General features: G+C 38.2%; 1 protein-coding gene across 28 annotated transcripts in view; it reads right to left on the bottom strand.

Moving 5' to 3' along the window:
- The window catches only part of EYA1 (EYA transcriptional coactivator and phosphatase 1), a 357349-nt gene that overhangs the window by 41981 nt on the left and 297753 nt on the right, over positions 1 to 17615 (bottom strand). For all 28 annotated transcript variants that reach the window (XM_021089240.2, XM_021089251.2, XM_021089242.2 and 25 more), the window contains one exon: positions 8243 to 8332. In XM_021089240.2, coding sequence (XP_020944899.1) covers positions 8243 to 8332 — 90 coding nt within the window. The remainder of the gene's footprint in view (positions 1 to 8242; positions 8333 to 17615) is intronic.

Raw genomic sequence — 17615 nt, 5'->3', positions numbered from 1 at the left:
CTTCCTCTGGTATATGATCCTCTCCATGTACCACCCACCTCTTTGCATTTTGTCATTGTGGAAACTCTCAGTCTTTCCTGTTTTCACTTCATCAACCCTTGTCCTCTCTTCAACCCATTCCCATTTGTCTTCCACTTCACTGAAGTGGTGCTTATCAGGGTCATTACCAGCCAACACTCCTGGTGAATCCAACAGCCACTTCTCTGTCCTCCTTGTCCTCTCCTTAAGCAGCATTTGACACAGCAGTGCACCCCAGCCCCGGTACCTGAAACCCCGTTCTCTAGGTTTCTGTGATGCCTCAGACGTTTTCACCTACCTCATTGCCAGTCCTTACCTTTCTCTCTTGAAAGTTTTTTTCTTGGTCCTATTTCTAATTGTCTGAGCATCTAATCTTAGGCTCTCTTCTCAATTTACTCTTTTCCCTGTGAGATGCTATTTCTCATGCCTTTAGGACCCCTAAAAGTGTTTCTTCACATGTGGCTCTCTCCTCTGAAGTTCAAACTTGAATGTACATAATCTCTTGACCTGGATGTTGAATTTTTTTTTTTTCAGCTACACCTATGGCATATGGAACTTCCTGGGGTAAGGGTAGAATTGGAACTGCAGCTGCTGGCCTACACCACAGCCATGGCAACATTGGGTTTGAGCCACATCTGAAACCTCCACCACAGCTTGCAGCAATGCCAAAAACTCAATCCACTGAGTGAGGGCAGGGAGCGAACCTGCAACCTCATGGATACTAGTCAGGTTCTTAACCTGCTGAGCCACAATGGGAACTCCTTGAATAGGTATTTCAAACTTAATATGTTTGATGCAGAATAGTTGAGGACAACTCTTCCCCCAATCTTGCCACCCCAAAGGCACTCTTCCTCATCTCAGATAACATGACCACCTGTCTAGTTGCTCCAGTCAAAACCTAGTAGCCACCCTTGATTCTGCTATCCTTCTCCTCCCACCTCTGATCCATTAGCAGATCCTCCCAGTAGCACTTCCACGAAATTATGCTGCAAATCTTGCACCTTCTCACCATGTCTCAGCCCAAAGTCTCCTAAATGTCTCATTGATTCTACTCTTGCTCCCTTCCTCATAGGATGAAAGCTGATCTTTTAAAAGTACAAACAATAGTCTATCATGTTCATGCTTACAACTCACCAATGGCTGCCCACTGCAATTAGAAAGAAAAAAAAAAATCCATCTTCTTCACCACAGTCTACAAGGCCCTTCCTGATCTGGACCCTTCACTTTCCTCTTATTCACTCTGCCCCCGCTACACTCATGAGCTTGTTATTTCTTGAAGGAGCAAAATGCATTCCCACCTCAGGGCCTTTGCACAGGCCACTCCCCTTCCAGAATGCCTTCCTGCCGTTACAGCTGCTTCCTACTGGAAACTTCTTGGTTCTTTCACCAATGTCTTCTCCTCAGAGACACCTCTTTCTGAACATCTCAGCTAAAGGTGCCCCACTCCACAACATCCCTTAATCAATTATTCTTTCATTATCTACCCAGTACTATCTCTACCTGAAATTATTTTATTTACATAGTGTTTATTTCCTACTTCCCCTCCAGAGTATGAACTCAATGAAGAGAGTAACTTTGACTCAATCATCGCTGCCTCCTCAGCATTGCGAACAGTGCCTAGCAACTAATAACCCCTCAAAAAACATATATTGAATATTGAATGAAGGACAGACGTATAAAGAAATTATGAAATGCTCTGATCATCTCAGTTTTGGAGCATCACAGAAAAATAGCCTTTATAACCCCATCATTCAGACTGGCAGCATTTTAATGTATTCACCTCCAATTATTTTTCCATATGTCATAGATGCTAAAATAAGAATCATATAGTATACTTTATTTTGCAGACTGCTTATCTTTAAAACTTGAAGTTATGTACTGGTAGCTTTTACAATATATAGTTCTCTCAGTTTTTTTAATATGCATAATTTCAAAAATTAATAAAGTAATTAAAGAAGTATTAGGTTTATAGGAAAATCTGGCAGAAAGTACAGGGATTTTTCCCATATACCCTCTGCTCCCACATGTACATAACTTTCCCTACTCTCAACATCTCACATCAGAGTGGTACATTTGTTACAATCAGTGAACCTGAATTGACACATCATCACCAGCCAAAGTCCATAGATTACATGAGGTTCACATTTGGCGTGGTACTTTCTATGTGTTTGAACAAATGTACGGCGACATGTACCTACCACTGCAGTATCAAACAGAATAGAATCACTACCCTAAAAATCTTCTTTGGCCTACCTAATTCGCCTCTCTCTCTCCCTAACCCCTGGCAGCCTGATCCACGGTTCTGCCTTTTCTAGAATGTCCTGTAGCTGGACTCAGACAGTATGTAGCCTTTTCAGATAAATGCCATGGAGTTTACCATTAAGACCACACTGTCCTGTTACTGTCAATTTTGAACCTTGAAATGGACCGTGAATATTTTTCCTACATTTAATAAGCAGTCTTAAAACAATTGTCCATGAGGATGAATCATTAATCACTGTTTAAGGATATTTTAAATATTTCTATATTTTAGTGTGGGGTTGAGTGGACTTCCAGAAGGTGTTGGACCTGAGTTAGAACCTGCCACTCAGTAGCTGTGTGGCCCAGGGCAAGTTTTGTTTTCACCACTCTAAGCTTCTCGGCTAGTCCATAAAATGGAGATGATAATGGTTCTATTCCATACAACGGAGGCAGTGATGGTGCTCCTATCATAGAAGTGTCAGGGTATTCAGTGGAATACTGTATGAATAATGTTAGGACAAGTGTTCAATACACGTTTGTTACTACTGTGCCAATTCTCTGTCTGTAATTCCTTGCTCAGAAGTTGAAACGATCAGTGCATTAAGGTTCTAAATACACAGTATCAAGCTACTTCTCTGAAAATTGGTACCAATTTATATCCTAACAGCAATGTACGCAATTGTTCATCTTACTGCACTGCATACCATGTTATTGATTTTAAATCTTTGCCAGTGTGATAGACAAGAGGCTGAACACGCTCTGACATTTCAGATTCCTGGAGGTGAAATCCAATATTTTTCTTAGCTTAATTTGTGTTGAAAATTGGATTTTCTCTTGTGAACTGTCTGTTCATGTCCTTTGCTGATTTCTTTAGTTTTTTTTTTTCCCAATGAGTTGCATAACATAATATAGAATATCTCATGTTAAATAGCAATATACTTTGACTCCTAACTTTCTGGTAAACATCAGAATTAAGGGAGTCTTGGGAGATATTTTTACATTTCTTTTTTTTTTTTTTTTTTTTTTACTTCAGATAAAGATGACAGAATCTTGGAGAAATAATGGGAGAACACTTACACTTATTCATTAGTAATAATAATGGATAAAATATAGGCATTGCTTCTTTCTGGCCACCGATTACAACATAGTTAAATTCAACACCCATTTATTTTGTCTAATAATCACTTGTTTGAAAATCTATCTTGCCTCCTAAACTTAGAGTTTTGATGTTGCTCTTATTAACTAAGGAAATAGATGAGGCCAAGCAATCTACCTAAAAACATAGAAAGGCAAGGTCAAGTCTCTTGTCTTTCATGGGAAAGGCACAGAAATTAATCTTTTATCCAAGGCAACAGATAAAAATTCAATGTAACAAATACTCAATCCATGGTCAACATATATAAAGCAATATTCTAGGTGTTATCAAAAATGTTACTAGGATTTCAAATAATGTGACCCTTTATGTTAGCTAAATTTTTCAGAAGAAAGTTAAATATATATACAAAATTTACATATAAAATTAAATACATATACAAAAGCCTATGGAGAGAGCTGAAATTGACAAGTGGCATACACATATATGTGGGTACATTTGGGTTTGGAATGCAATTACTGATAGGTCCACACACTCTCCTAGAGCTGTTCTTGGCAGTGAAACACACCAAAAGCAGCAAACAGCTCAAGCTGGAATCTATGGAACAAGAGATTCCAACATCTACACAGAAGCTGGACTCAGGCATCAGGGTTTCTAGTTGTTTATCTAAAGACAGCAAAGCACTTTCTGGGTGAATTATATTTTTCAACTCAAAAAATCAATATGTTAGTTTATAACATTTACACTTTTGGAAACACAAGCATTAGGCCACCACAGAACACTTAAGAGCAAAGCTACTTAGCATTGGCATGACTGCTATTTTGAAGGAAGCTTTTTTCCCCTTAGCTAAAAATAAATTTATAAACAAGATACAGTAAAATAGTGAATAGAGGAGAACCTAAGTTTTAGAGTCATAACAGAGCATTGCAAATTTAAAGACTGAATGAAACCAAGGGGGGCAAACTAATTTCTTTGCTTTGTAAGAAAACTCATTACAACTTCCTTCCTTTAAATTATGGCATGACTGTCCATGATGCCTTTCCTTGGTCTTTGATTCATCAAACCTACTGAGACCATAACCTTTAGCCCCAGGCCTTTTCTTAATAGAAAATGTGAAAACAAGGAGCTACAAGCTACAAGGAGCTAAGCGGTTTAAAAATCAGACCTAGGACAGGAGTCCACATATCAAAGGCCCAGGAAAGGCTGGGAAATTCACATTGTAAAGGCTGACACCAAAGCATCCTTCGGTCTGTCCCATGTAACCAATGTACTAAGGGTGTGAAGGAGAAAGTGATAGTAGCACAACTTCACACTGAACTAGGTGAACATGGTGTGTACAACCCAGAAGACAAGAGGTGGGTTCCTGTGACTTTCCCAACCCTGAGCCATGTGGCCTGAGAGCAGAGGCTCTTGGAGGCCACCATGGTGATAACACCAGTTACAATGGCAATCATCACACCAGTGAGATGCTACCACTTAACACCAGACAACAAGAAAAAATTCATCATAAGCTTGCGCCTTATTTTTATTTGGACTTACATCCATCTTGACGAAATATTTCCCTTTAATTGTGGAAAAATCCTGCAGGAGAACTGATCAATGGCGAGTTAAACTGAAACATCATAATATTCAGAAGGCCTTTCCTTGCTGCTCTGTTTGCAGATTACCTTTCAATTAAAATCCAACAGAAAGAGCTCTTTCTCCACTCAGCCAGAAAGAGACAGACTTTCCTGAAGAAGCTGGAAAAATCCCTCCAATTTCATACATTCACAAAAAATGGCTTCCATAATAAGCATCACTGGATGGCACATGGAGACCTTTTGGTAAAATGATATGCAGGGCCTTAGACTTGGAAATAGGAAAGCCAGGAGTGTCCTATGAAGCTCCAGTCTAAACCCTTCTGGTGGGTGGGAGGGATGTGATTTCCTTTGATAATTATATCTCCCTGTCACTCATGTCCCATCCCATCCAACATTTTTAATGGATCCCCAAACCAAGCCTTCTCTTGTTTATTTATTTTTTCCTGAAGTGTCAACAGAATTCATTTTAATTCTGATTGCTTTTATTCATAATTGTCACTGAGATGAAAAATAAATTTTTGAAACTAAAAATGGTTGTTTTTATGTCTTGAACTACAATTAAGATATTTCTAAATTACTTTAAAAACCATATCCCAAATTTCCTAAATACCCTAATACCATTTTAAGCATTTCTAAGTTACTTTAAAATCATATCCAAAATTTCCTAAATAATGTCCTAGCAACTGTTTTAAGCAGATACTTTGATAACACAAGAATTAGTACTGGAAGCTCTGCATGTAGTGTAGTTCCTTATTCAGATGGTCTTAGAAGCCACAGCTGTGAACGAACCAAATCATACAAAGGGGCTGGCAAAGAGGTAAGGTTGTAAAAGAAAATGAGGCTAAAGGCATTTATCAGAATTCCAAAATCACACTTCAAACTAATCGAAAATTGTTAATCTCCTTGAAATTACTTGCATTATAGATCTTAAAAAGCTAAAAACATGTCATTATCATTTATTAAAATACCCATGTCCCTTACCCACAGCACACCACTAATTAGAGTGTGAAATCAGGCATTGCCACATCATTTTTGCCTGATGAGATAGTTTTCTAAAGAGTATTATGCTAATACATTTATTTTTGCCAGGAAATAATTTCACTCCTTACTTTGAAAGAAACTAATATTTGCAATGGCCAGTCTCAGGCTCATTGAATTACAAAAACACAAAATGAAAGACTGATATAAGTATAAAGAAGCAATTTATTTTTTATTATTGTGCAAATTGAAAGCAAGTAAATAATTTTCTGAAGACAGAGGCTATGTGAATCTTTCATTTATATTTTTGCTGATAGTTTTTTATTATTCTCAAGTAAGATAACTTAAAGTCAACTCCGGTAGGGTTACAAGCTAAAATAATTTTCCACTATTGATTTTTATATTTGGTTGAGTTATTCCTTCATTCTCTTTTAGGGAAGAGTCCTCATGCCATGAATAGAATCTGATATTTTAATACCTGTGTCAATCCCTAGTTCTTTGTGTCAATCCCTAGTTCTTCTTCTTCTTTTTTTTTTAATTTGGTCTTATGAAAAATCTATATCCCCTGCATAGCTAAACTAGACCTTTTAGTATTTACTTTCAATTTAGATATTCTCTATATAATTCAGTGTGAATAATGTTAGTAAACAAATAGAAATCTGGCTGTATTACAACGAAACTGAGTTAGGAAGGTTCCCTGTCTATATTATACCTGCTTATTACTTGGTCTAACTTCTTACTTTTTACCACATCATTTTGGCACTATACAGACAAGCTTTGGCAATTTTAAGAAGGTAGAGCTTAAAAACAATAGAAAATTACTGCTAATTTCTTCTCCATGGGTGCTATTAACACCTATTAACATTGATGAGAGCAACAAGGTTGTACCCAAGAGAAAATACCAGCTTTGTCTGTATCATTGGAAACGAATGGGTGCTCAGGAAAGGAGTTTTAATGTACTAGTAAAAGATGGAATTCTTTGGTGCTTTTCTCTTATGAAGTGAATCACAACCATAAATCAGAAACAGCTTTTGAAAATGTTTGCCTATTAAGCTTTTCTAAAGGCAATTCTGAACTTGTCACTCACTGGGGACTCTCTCTACCTTAAGACATAGTAATACCCTACATGAAATTTCCTTAAGGATAGAAAGCACTTTAAAATGCAAAAAAAAAAAAAAAAAAAAAAAAAAAAAAAAAAAAAAAAAAAAAGATTTGCTTTTTACCCTAAGTGTAAAAATAAATATTTCACTGAGGAAGAATGGGGCAAAAAAAAAAATGAAGCACATTTAAATAATTTTATTGCATTGGAAGTTGCCAATTCGTCTGTGAGTAGTTTCATTGCAGATGAAAAGAAATCAAAACACAGGACAGATGTTGAACAAACCGCATTTAAGTTCTGTCACACACTGGCATTTTTCAAATGATTTTGGCTCATCTATTAAATAAGGTGCATTTTGCTTGATTTTAAAAAAGGGAAACATCAGGAAATATTTAAAGGCCAATTGCTGCCAATTAACTTTGATCAGTAAAAGTTCTATTCGAATCTTTCGGATTCTTCTCCTGTCTGAAATAACATACATTTATAAAATCTAGCAAAACAACAACTTAATGATTAATGCCTGTTGGCAGCCCTACCACAAGCTTGCTTTAACAGCAGAGCTTAAATACACAACTCTCTTATCGAGAAGGGAGTGAAATGTAGTTACGGTCATGTTTTCTCATAATGGCAATAAGAAAAGTAATATTCTTAAAAAATGCCTCCAACCAAGATCAGCATGTTTGTCATCATCTGTAATACATTTAACTAGCCGTCTTACCAAAATCTCTCCCCAAATCATAATAGACAAATAAAATCATCAGCAGTCTGACACAAGGAATCCTGGCAAGCCAAAGAACGGAGCCCTGATTAAAATATTATACAACCAATTAAGCCAGACAGAAAGCATCTGACTTGATATAATAAGAGTCTGACACAGCCTAGGCAAGGATCACAAATTGTTGGATTTTAAAGGGAAGCCATCTCAACTGTGATTATGAAACTGAGAAATCTGTAGCTTCTGATCATCAACACGGCTGAATATTTAAGATTTTTAACATCAACTTTTAATCCTTATCAATGGTCATGCAGAATCAAACTTCAAAACACAACAGCCAAAGGAAAACAAAACAGACATTCCATGAAGGCAAAATGCATTACCATATGATCCATAAGCACTTTATCTCATTACTCCAACTATATACTCAAAAAAATAATACCCCATTCTTATCTTAAGGCCAATCACCTATTTCCAAACATGCAACATCAAGAGTGTATAAAATAATCAGAACTTACTTCTAGGTCATTAAAAAATAGATGTGTGTCTGCCAAGTTGAAAATCATTTCTTCCATTCGTAGTCCGAGGGAAACTGAAGTAGGTGGGTCCTAAAAGAAGAATTTTACAGGTCAAGAACATCCTTCAGGTGACAAGAAATACAGTGGTTCATTGAGAGGGAGTTAGCATCAGGAAAGGCCTTAAAGGCTTGGGTTCCAGCTGCTTAGAGTGCATGGCTTATCCTTAATGCAAACTTTAGGGACTTGTTTCATCTAAAAAGTGCCTCTACTGTTGTTGGTACTTTGTGTAATGAAGAAAAACTTGTTTAAAATGTTACAAAAATATAAACTTCAAGGTTATTTAGACATGTAAAGTAGAGGAGATTCAGTGTCATACATCTACTTCAGGAGCAAGAAATTCAGTGACTCAGGAAGACACTTTATATTACACCACAATCCATGAAGAATATCTAGAAGCACTGCCACAGGAGTTCCCTAGTGGCTCAGTGGGTTAAGAATCAGGCATTGTCACCACAGCAGCTTAGGTTGCTGCTGAGGCATGGGTTAGATCCCTGGCCTGGGAAATTCCATATGCCAGAGGTGTGGCCAAAAGCAAAACAAAACAAACAAAAAGCACTGCCACAAATACCAGAAAATAGATACAATATAGATTAATTTCCAAAGGGTAGTAAGTATCAGTTTTACTCTAGATAATATTTATTTATTATTTATAATAAATTAACTTTTTTTTTGTCTTTTTAGGGCCACACCCGTGGCATATGGAGGTTCGCAGGCTAGGGGTCAAATCAGAGCTTTAGCCGCTGGCCTACACCACAGCCACAGCAATGCAGGATCCAGGCCATGTCTGTGACCTACATACCACAGCTCACAGCAACACTGGATCCTTAACCCAGTGAACGAGGCCAGGGATCGAACTTGCATCCTCATGGATACTAGTAAGATTTGTTTCCACTGAGCCACGACAGGAACTCCTAACTACCATTATTTTTAATTTATTCAGACTGCATGCCAATTTTGATTATACTCAAAATGGAAGTGATGGCTGCTCTAACCAGCTGGCACCATGCCAGCTCAGAAGCTGATCTCAACATTCAGGTGACACTATCCAGTCATCAAAAAATATCCAGGATCAGAGTTCCCTCATGGCTCAGTGGGTTAAGCATCTGGCATTGTCACTACTACGGCTCTGGTTACAGTGGTGGCATGGGTTCCATCCCTGGCCTGGGAACGTCCACATGCCACAGGTGCGGCCAAAAAAACCCAACCAACCAAACAACCAACCAAAAATTAGCCAGTACCATTCACAGAGGGGACTATCAGCATTCTGAGGTATAACTGAGGCTTCTACCCAATACTTCAAGCCTTGGACACTAATGATGAACCGTCTGGCCCACACAACCTACATTCTGATGACATCTGCTGGCACTGAGACAGGGAATATGGAAATATAGGCAAGATTTTAATGGTGTTACCCTGTTTGTAATGTTTCAAACCCAGGAAACAACATTGTTCATGCTGAATATCCTGTATATTTAGTGAAGAAGGAAGAAACCTCTATAGAAAAAAACATTCAAGGATGTAATGGGTTTTTTAAGTTTTTTAGTGACATTCTAATAACAATACCAACTTTCACCTGTATGGCATTTAAATTTTTTCCAAAGAACAATAATTTCAGACATACTACTTTATTATCACAGGAAGCCTTTGGAATCTACCTGTATCATCATTTAATTAGAGAAGCTACAACTAGAGAAATGATGCCTTCAGGAGGTCACCCAGCTGGCTGGGGTATACTCTGTCCATCACCATTCTTTTGAGTCTTACAGGGGAGAATATAAACCCAGAGAAAATAAGAGTCTTGCTTTCTAATACTGACCAACTTAAAGCTTGTACATTTTCTCTATTGTCTTCTGAATATACTATATTCATTTCAAAGCTCAAAACTTGCCTGTCTTCCTCCTACCCTCCATGTATCTATAGTCCATGGTGCCCTTGGGCATGGACCTCAAGTCCCATCTTCATGGGCTTTGCAAGTAGAAACAAGTGGTAGAAGAGCCTTAGACCCCCAGGCCAGATTCTACCCTTGCTCTCCCACCTTAGTGTCTTTATTTCTTTCAGCCTCAGTTTGCTCATCTAATAGATTAGATGGCTAGGTGGCAAACATGTTGTTCCCCTATAGAATAAAAAAAACCCCAAATTCATCTCTTATTAATTTAATACAATCATATGTGTTTACATATCTGGGAGAAAGGAGGGGCTTGGGATGGTGGATGCGGGTGGAGACTCACTGGGTGATGGCCATGAGCCAATCAGGTGTGGCCAGGGAGGCGGAGTCAACATCTCTGTACCATTCATTCCACTAGCTCTGCCCACCCCATGAGCACTACCACATCTTCAACACCAGCCCTGCCATGGTTTACCTTGAAGAAGTCCCGGAGAAGGACCAGAAGAGGGTTAGGAAAAATAGGGCAGGATGGCTTTGCTAGCCTCAATTCCCCTCTTACCAGGCCTTGCCTGCCAGCTGATGGACGGGCAGTGGAAAGAGGGCTGAAAACACAGTATTGCCAGAATTCTGGGGTTAGACTGGCAAAGCAAATACCCCAGGGTTTGTAAGAGGAAATAAAAATGAGACCAACTGAGTGTCCAAGAGCTGTGCAGGAAGAGACAAATTGTGGCGCAGTGGAAATGAATCCGACTAGGAACCATGAGGTTGCGGTTCCATCCCTGGCCTTGCTCAGTGGGTTAAGGATCTGGTGTTGCCCCGAGCTGTGGTGTAGGTTGCAGACACAGCTCAGATCCCGCATTGCTGTGGCTCTGGTGTAGGCCGGCAGCAACAGTTCTGATTAGACCCCTAGCCTGGGAACCTCCGTACGCCACAGGTGCGGCCTTAAAAAGACAAAACACATAAAAAACCCCCCAAAAAACACTTCCCTCCAGTTACCCCTGTGATGAGTCAATGGCTTTCACCTTGTTAAATCTTCCCTGCTTAATACCACCAACATTTTGTAGGTTGTAGAAGAATTAAAAAACAGTTTACAAATAAGTAAAGACAAACTTCACTGAGTCTTGATTTTATAGGAAATAGCTCACCCACAAAAAGTCTAAGTATCAGTAAGTGTTCTGGAAAAAGCAAATGCCCCAATACAGCCTCAAGCAGAATTAACCAGCAGGGGAAGTTAAAACAGCTGTTTATAAAACAAAACGCCTGACTCAGGTGTGTCCTACCCCTGGTTGAGGCCAGTAAAAATACAATGACTTGTCCCATAACCACGTCCATGAAGCTTTTTATGTGGCCAGGTGGAGGAGTCTCGCACCTCATTGATTTAATTCTTGAATTAAACTGATATGCCATGGTATTGTCACTTTTGAAAAAGGATTATTTCTCCTTGATATGGGGCTGCATTATTTATACCACCACCAAAAGAATCACTCCATTGTTTGCGAATATATAGCCTACTCTAACTTTTCTTCATAAATTATAGTAATGACTCATGAGTTGGGATACTAATAAATTTTAAAGGCTTGTTCGGTCTTGTGGTCAAACACAACACAGATGTTGGCCTTATTTACTTCTTAATGTTTTTCTTTTTCTGTTATTAGCTGTCAGTCCTTAACAGTTTTCATATCTGCCGGTCCATGGAATTGTTAGGAAACATTTACTACACCACAAGGACAGTCTGACAGTTAGCTAGAGTGAAAGAATTTTAGAATAGGAAGGGGATCTAGTCAGAAGCAGTGCTTTTCAAATATTTTCTTAATCATAATCCTCAGTTTAAAAAAATCATGTTACACCAGGATCTAGTAACATCTCTCTTCTCTCCCCTGCAACACACAGCTGAAATGTGAGCTTGGCAAAATAAAGCTTTCCACACTGTGTGCATTCTGTTGTTTTCCATTTCATCGCCCATTAATGTGTTGAAGTCCATAGTTTGAAAAGCAGAGCTCTAGAGAACACCTCCTTTCGATTTCAGAGATAGGAAAACTGATTGGCAGGGGTATTCAGATTTGCTTGTGGTCACAGAGCCGTGAGGATGCAAAGTTATCACACGCTAAGTGTTTTGCCTGAAAGGAAATGAGCCTGAGAAGCAGACAGAGAACTATGTTCACAGATTTGCTTCCACTTTCTAGCACTGGGAGTTCCCATATTGAGGCAAGATTTTATCTTCCTATTATAAAAATCTTTTAATACTTTTGACATTTTTCAAACGAGGCTGAGACAAGTCAAATGTCACAAAAGTCAACTTTGAACAGTTAACAAATGAGTTGTAGCTTGATGGCTCACTTTGGCAAATTGAGAGGGTGAAAGAAAAAAAACACATTTTTTCAAGACACACTGAGACATAAAAATCACCATGTCTTTGGCTTAATCTTACTTTTCTTGTGCTTGGCAGTAACAAATTCCAGAGCTGCAGTTATGAAATGGTGGCTTTTCAAACACCATTTTTTTTTTTTTGCCATATCACTTTTGAAAAATTATTTAAAACTTTGCCTCCACTTCAAAGAAACATTTCATCTTAAGCAAACCTTGTTGCCAAATGTTTCCGTTCTTTTCTGAACTTGACTCCTCTGTGGTATCTGTCACGGTTGTCTTTTTTCTTAACATTTCTCCTTCCCTTATGTTCATAATATCATCATTTTTTTTTTCTGGGCATCTTCCCAGAATCTGATTATCCATCATGTATTCCTTAAGTGATGTTGGTCCCTAGGACTGTTTTCATCCATTCCTCACTCTATTCACACTGCCTTATGGACCCTGACACACTCATGCCTTCAGCCCCCACCCTATTCCCCTCTACTAAACCTTAGATCTCATTTGTAGGCCCACATATCAATGATATCTTGGTTCTTTTTATGTGGTATCCCACAGAGCTCCTGAAACTCAATGGGCTGCAAAGATGAATTCGCCCAATTTCCCTGGAAAGCTATTGTTTTCCTTCTTCAGGAGAATGGCACCCTACAAGCCCCAAACCTTGCCATTCTTCTCAAGGAGTCTCCTTATCCCCACATCAATTCAATCACAACCTTCTGCCACTTAGACCTGGAATTCAGGCCTTCCTTACATTCACCACCATTCTCTTTTCCCCAGCCATGTACCTCTGTTGTAGTTATCTACAAGAGTCTCCCTCACTAGATTAGTCGCCCCTAGCTAAGGATGTGAATAACATCCAAATCTCTGTTCAACCCATGAACCCACATCCTGCATCCCTTCTCCCATTGCCCCTCCCCTCCATCAGTCCAGAGTCTCCTCCCTGACTCCTCCCACCCGAGCTCATCAGCTGCTGGGTTTTTGTCTATGTCAGAGCCATAGCCCCTGTATCTTTAGCTCTCCATTCTTGGGACCATGAACAGCACCTGGCACAAGGGCTTCCCCAAGTTTGGTGGAGGAATAAGTGAATGAAAACAATAAATAGTGGGTATTTCAAATAATTCTAATGAAAAAAATATTAAATTTGATCTTTGGTTAGTTCTTAGTGTTGAGTGTCAGTAAAAAAAATTCCTAGATACCTAGCTTGGGGGAAAATGGACATTTGATTACTAAAATCCTTGTATCCTCATAATATGGTATTAAAACATGTTTTCATAATTGGTACCTGATTAAAGAGCAGCTCATTCTTAGAATAGCTGCTTAAGAAGTCTTATTTATCTAATTTGATGCACTGAATAAAATTAGCATAAAATCAGCATATAATTATTTATTTTTTATACTCATCAGAGACATGCCTTATAGTATCTAGCAAGATATATTCTTATGTGCTCTGCAATTTTGTTCCATAGTAAACACTGAATAGTTCAGTGAAGAAGCTCTAAAACAGAGAAAATACATCCAATGCTTTATCATTTTTCTTGTTTAATGAAGAAACTGTATCTATTTACTACAGCTCTTATGTGTAGGAATTTCTACTAGCTGTTCCCTACCAAAACAAGACAAACAGCATCCAACACACACACACACACACACAAATGAAATTTTGAAATTTAATCCTGATCTCAAATTATTTTGATAATATTAAATTGCAAATATCTGTTTAAAGTCGTGAAAATAAGATGAAGGAACTCACTGCAGTGCAAGGCTACCCAGGCTGTTTTGTGTAAGTCAAAGATAGTCATGTGTATTGAAGAGAAAGCAACATTACACAGAAGAAATAAATAACAATGAAATCTGCTGAGCACAGACCCAAGCCTAAAACAATTGTTTTGCTTTCATCTTCTATCCAATATCCCATTTAATTATCTCATTGCCTCACAATCTTTTTCTCCTATTTCTAGAACACAGAACTGCCAACAGAGACTAAAATTATGATCATCCTATATGTTCAAATCATCAGTAGCATCCCTGGCTCACTGTTATTCTTTTCTTTCTTTCTTTCTTTTCTTTTTTTTTTTTGGCCATGCCCTCTGGCATGCGGAAATTCCTAGGCCAGGTATGGCACCCTCGCCACAGCAGTAACCAGAGCCACAGCAGTGACAATACCAGATCCTTAACCCACGGAGCCACAAGAGAATTCCATTGTTTTTTTTAAACTGTTCCTTGATTGTTTTCAGCCTGATCACTGCTATTACACTAGATCTTCATGTGATAAAATGTTTTAAAAAGAAGAAAGAAATTCTAACACAAAATCACCCTACATAGAAATGCTGAAATGACATTAAAATCATCCTTTAGGGAGATTCATATCTATCAGTCTCGAATTCATATGTTAAAAATCTATAGTCTAATTCCATCCATGTTACTGCAAATGGCATTATTTTGTTCTTTTTTATGGCTGAGTTGTATTCCATTGTGTATATATTCCACATCTTCCTAATCTAATCATCTGTCGATGGACATTTGGGTTGTTTCCATGTCTTGGCTATTGCGAATAGTGCTGCAATGAACATGCGGGCGCATGTGTCTTTTTTAAGGAGAATTTTGTCTGGATATATGCCCAAGAGTGGGATTCCTGGGTCATATGGTAGTTCTATGCATAGTTTTCTAAGGTACCTCCGTACTGTTCTCCATAGTGGTTGTATCAGCTTACATTCCCACCAACAGTGCAGGAGGGTTCCCTTTTCTCCACACCCCTTCCAGCATCTGTTATTTCTGGACTTATGAATGATGGCCATTCTGACTGGTATGAGGTGGTATCTCAAGGTAGTTGTGATTTGCACTAGAGACTCTCATGCTGAGAGAAGTTAAGTTAGAAAGAGAAAGACAATACCATATGATATCACTTATATCTGGAATCTAATATACAGCACAAATGAACCTTTCCACAGAAAAGAAAATCATGGACTTGGAGAACAGACTTGTGGTTGCCAAGGGGGAGGGGGAGGGAGTGGGAGCTTGGGGTTAATAGATGCAGACTATTGCCTTTGGAACGGATTAGTAATGAGATCCTGCTATGTGGCACTGGGAACTATGTCTAGTCACTTACGATGGAGCACGATAATGTGAGAAAAAAGAATGTATACATGTATGTGTAACTGGGTGACCATACTGAACAGTAGAAAATTGACAGAACACTGTAAACCAGCTATAATGGAAAAAAAAAATAAAAGTCATTATTAAAAAAAAAGAAAAAATCTATAATCTGATTTGAAGTGAATGAAAGAAAAGGATGTCTATAAATACATGTGGGTATTGGAACACTGGCAGACCAGGATGTGGCCTCTTGTTGCCTTGTTTTGTTGTACATATGAGCATTTGATAAACTTCAAGGATAATTAAAAATGCACTTTTCAGTAAGCACCATCCATAGTAATTCAGAAATTTGATTTCGCCAAGGCTCAACTCCCAGGTGAAGACATTATTGCGATGCCAAGGCTGGGCCAATGCTCCTTCATTTCTATCTAGGAATTCTCTTAGGATGACAAATAATGAAATGCCTTGTGATCAGAGCTTACAAGGATGCCATCCAGTTCATCTATTGCCTGAACTAGGTCTAATGCTCATCCCAACACAAGGCATCTTGTGCTACACTCACAGAAATTGAAGGAGTTTTTTTTCATAAGATAATTGTGCTCCCAACCTGAAGGCACACAGGGTAGAAGGACACGGGGATGCACACTCTGATGGTGTTCATTCCACACACTTTGCAGTCAAAGGGTCTAGACTGGAATTCTAACTTTTGCCATTTACTTCTTTCCCTAAGGCAAATAGTTGATTACTTCCAAGTCAAGATTACAATGTATATACATTGTATATAAACTTCTGTTAAATATTATTCTATATATATATATAATTCTTGGTTGTTACACTTTTTTTTTTCAATGACTTTTATTTCACTGAGATTTACAAGGAAACTACCTGTAGAGAAAATGCCTAAGGCTAGGCTCAAGCCTCAAGGAGCAGAGTTGGATGTACCTTTAAAGTTAGAGTCAAGGATCAGGCACACCCATATGTTAATCATATTAGTCCACTGACTCAAAACAATGACTGGTAAAACTGAAATTCACTATACTGTTGAAAAACTAATAAAGGAATATGGTACCTGCATGAGTCACTGAGACTCCCTATCTGTCTACCAGAGGTGACCAGGAAGCCTTAATCAAAGATCTGCACTAATACTGGAGAGACACTCAGGAAGAAGGGATATTTAGGAAAATCTTCAATTTCAGAAAATGGTTTAGGTCTATCTCAAATCTCTGCCTCACCAAAAGTGGCTATGGGCTAGTTATCTTAAACAAACACTGTCAATCCTTTTATTCTGACATGAATCCATGTATACTTGCTTCTGCTGAGCTAATGAACTTGTGGTTTAAAAATCTCCCCAATATCTTGTGTTTTTTCCTTATTAATCAATTAATTTTTTGCCAAGAAGAAAGAATTTACAGGAAGAACACTCTACAATGGATTGTTAAAGGGGACTGTCCAACCAGAATGCTAACATTTAAAAACAAGAACAGAGAAAAGACGTTATGCATCTCTTATTGGAAGGATATACCCCACCTGTGAAGTGACCAAAGTAAACAAACAAACAAACCATCAAACCTAAATCTAATTAAGCTTTAGGATCTAGCTACTAATTCTTAGGAAATACAGGGAACAAAGTAATACATGGTAAAGGAACACATTGGAGATGCAATCAAGAAAACCTGGACTCTCAGGAACTCTACAAGGCAGATGATGTGGTTATTTCAACAGAAACACTCAAGGTTAAAAAAAAATAGATTGAAAATGTACAGATTAAAAGACATGTAGGAGACATACAATGAACCACAAAAAAATTTATCAAATGATGGTTTTATAAACAAACATTTTATACTTTATAATCTAGGGACAGAAGATAGAGGGAAACTTTTAATGCAATAAAGGTCATATATGAAAAGCCCACAGGCAACATCACACTCAGTGGTTAAAGTCTGAATGCTTTTCCTCTGTGACCAAGAATAT

Source organism: Sus scrofa, chromosome 4 (assembly GCF_054392235.1).
Source record: "Sus scrofa isolate SSC_HxYL_T2T_F1_AM1 chromosome 4, Sscrofa_HxYL_maternal_Yorkshire_Landrace_v2.0, whole genome shotgun sequence".
In the NCBI taxonomy this organism is placed as follows: Eukaryota; Metazoa; Chordata; class Mammalia; order Artiodactyla; family Suidae; genus Sus; species Sus scrofa.
Note: the sequence above shows the minus strand (reverse complement) of the source record. Positions and strands in the feature narration are given on the sequence as shown.